Source organism: Notothenia coriiceps, unplaced genomic scaffold (genome assembly GCF_000735185.1).
Source record: "Notothenia coriiceps isolate Sejong01 unplaced genomic scaffold, NC01 NC01_scaffold00010844, whole genome shotgun sequence".
In the NCBI taxonomy this organism is placed as follows: domain Eukaryota; kingdom Metazoa; phylum Chordata; class Actinopteri; order Perciformes; family Nototheniidae; genus Notothenia; species Notothenia coriiceps.
Window position 1 is genome coordinate 241 of NW_011343545.1, and position 3,032 is coordinate 3,272.

Here is a 3,032-nt window from a genome sequence, read left to right on the forward strand (position 1 = left end):
CCGGTTGTTTAGTTCACTTAAGAGGTCTCGGACTGTGTTCACACCGACCCAAATGAACAGCAGCAAGCGGCTAAACGCACCAGGGTTCCATTCAATCGGACTATACCAAGCAGGTGTACTAAGACGCACGCTAAGAATCACAGATAAAAACACATTGGAGCCTTAGGCTTAATCCCACAAATTAAGATTGAATTCAGATTGGATTGTTTATAGTTTTACCTTGGAAAGATACATTTTTATTTTGTATTCCCGAATGTTCATTTGGTTGACAACAAATATACCAGAATCAATACTTTTCAACTTTGCATGTGCTTGGATAAAATAACATCCTGAATAGGTGGTTTAATAAAAAGATATCTTTCTAAGATGACGGGACTGACAGTGTGAGTTACCTACAGTAAATCACATGCTCTTATGCAAACCACACACACCCTACGCCAGGGTGCAGTCACCTTCTGTTTTAAATGGAAGATGGTTTGCTGGGAAGATAAAAGTTAAATTATTAAAATATACCCATTAGTTGTAGAAAAATGACAATACACTTTATTTGAACTGCCTCTTTCAAAAGCAAATAAATATGAAATAGTTCAGTCCTAGAATTTAAATAAAAATATAAGCAAATAAGGTGCAGAAAATTAATTTGAATCAATTCAGTGAAATAATTATATATTTTAAAGGCTTTCAAAGCCTTTTTAAAATAATAATAATAATAATAATGTTTTACAAGTCCTTCAAAAGGTGTTACACATTCTGCTAACCTCAGATCCTCAGGTAAAGCTTTTTAGTGGAACATTTTAGCAACTGCTCAGCTGAAGACGCTCTAACTTGCGTTTGACTGCTACCAGGGACATTAAACTAATATCATTTCATTTTGCCCAACAATCTTATGATAAATCATATAATCATACACTTGCTTTATTCAGCATCACTAGAACACATGTTTGCATTTACAAGCATTTGGCTGCTTTCTGCCTCTTTATTTTCTTTAAAATTCTGAGTGGGGTGTTTTTATGCTCATTGGAGCGAGGAGGAGAAAGGCCTGATGGAACGGATGTCCTGGTGGGAACAGAAAGCTACCTTTGAACTGCTCTCTGTTGTGGTCACAGTTCATTTCACATTAATGGTCTTACTCATTATTGCCTGCATACACACATATTGTATGTTACTCACTTGCCTTTTTTGTTTTTTTCTCCTGATTATGCAGCTGGCAGTGGATGGTTTAATGGTGTCTAACACTACGGTGTCCAGACCGGAGACGCTCCAGGACTCTCAGAGGTCTGAGGCCGGCGGGCTGAGTGGGCAGCCTCTCAAAGACCTCTCTACCACCACAGTGAGAGAGATGTACCACCTCACCAAAGGTGCTTCCTTACACGCCTACATTTTCTGTATATATGTATTTTTACATTTTCTTAATCAACTCAGTATGAGGAAAGTACACATAAAATACACTTATTTTACTCTTTTTTAATGTGTTTAGGTAAAGTACTAATCATTGGAATTGGTGGTGTGGCCAGTGGGCAGGATGCTATGGATAAGATCCGTGCCGGTGCGTCGTTGGTTCAGCTTTACACAGCTCTGACCTACCAGGGTCCGCCTGTAGTGACCAAGATAAAAAGGGAGTTGGCGCAACTTCTTAAGTGAGTAAATGGTATTTCTTTCATGAAGTCAGGGGAAATCTTTTAATAGTAGTTTAAGGTTTTTAGAGTGGTTCCTTCAAAAATGAAATGGTTATTCTGGGGTATTAAAGCATTGGTCTTATTATTAGAACATAGTATTAACATGTACAATCCCCACATGAGCTGCTGAAATCTGAGACTGCAGCTCTTTGAAGTGGACAGGGCCACACATACAAGTAATCAGACAATCTGAACCTCTAGAATATCCAAACTTATGTTATACAATGAAAAGGAATGGTCATGTTAGTACCAAAACATTCCTCTTAGAAAAAGTCAATACACTTAAATTAACGATTTCCTGGTTCAACTTTGAGCTACCGTAGATGAAGTTGTTGTACTTGCTCAACATTTCTGATTATTAAGGATACTTCAAATTAATCACTTTTGGATTTGCCTCCATTACAAATGGTTAGAGAGTCTAGCTACAAACTCTGTAACCATATTGCCCAATTTGACTTTATTTAGCCACATGTCTCAAGAACTCAGTACTTACTTTGGGTTTTCAAAACTGATGGGAAATTTGAGCCCAAGCTATGTAGACGACGATAGACCAATGTTGTTGAAAAATCACCAACGTTTCCTGAGTGGTACTTGAAATTAATTGCTTTTCTTTGCTATTATATTTCAATTTGCCATCTTTCAATTGTGGAAACATATCCATTTAATTCTCAAACTAATATATTCTCTCTTTTTTTTTTTTTTCAAGGGAACAGGGGTTCAGCAGTGTATCAGAGGCGGTTGGAGCAGATCACAGGGGAGCAGATGGGTCAGCTAATAAGCAGAGCGTGCGGAAAGAGATGGTAAATGCTAACACATTAAATGCTACACAGCACCTGTAGCTGCCATCTCGTCCAATCAGACAACATGATCCTCAACTTTTCCTGAACTTTGCTGAATGCTGAGGATTGTCTGTCCGTCCGAGTGATTTCAAGGACGAGATTATGGTCTGAACTGGGAGCTGTTGACAACATATTTTAGGTACTTGTGGCGAGAAAATTCTGAATGCACCAAATCTCACCTTTACTTGAACATATAAACAACGTTGTAATTAAAATCTTTTTTGTTTTATAAAGAAGCTGAGGTTTGTTTGTGTTAGTAACACGTTCTTCATTTGTTAGAGTGTAACACATTGTCCATGTTATTGTCCATCTATAAGAGCCTTGCTAAACAGATAAATCACAACATTTTCCAGTTGTTTGATTCAGGTGGTTTGAACCATCTTTTCATATGGCAGTGACGCTGCTGTTATGACGGTTTCATTGTGGGAAGAACTGCAGAAATCTTTTATTGAGAGAAATGTTATTTGCCTGATAAGAGTTTCATCAACTGACCCTTCCTCCTTATCTGCAGCAGGAG

General features: G+C 37.8%; 1 protein-coding gene across 1 annotated transcript; it reads left to right on the forward strand.

The window, feature by feature from the left end:
- Positions 1–1,193: 1,193 nt before the first annotated feature.
- Positions 1,194–2,751, forward strand: LOC104946238 (dihydroorotate dehydrogenase (quinone), mitochondrial-like). Its single transcript, XM_010772018.1, has 3 exons — positions 1,194–1,358; positions 1,478–1,637; positions 2,383–2,751. Exons 1-3 carry the CDS (start codon positions 1,199–1,201, stop codon positions 2,513–2,515), a joined length of 453 nt encoding a protein of 150 aa, XP_010770320.1. The 5' UTR covers positions 1,194–1,198; the 3' UTR covers positions 2,516–2,751.
- The last annotated feature ends 281 nt before the right edge of the window (positions 2,752–3,032 follow it).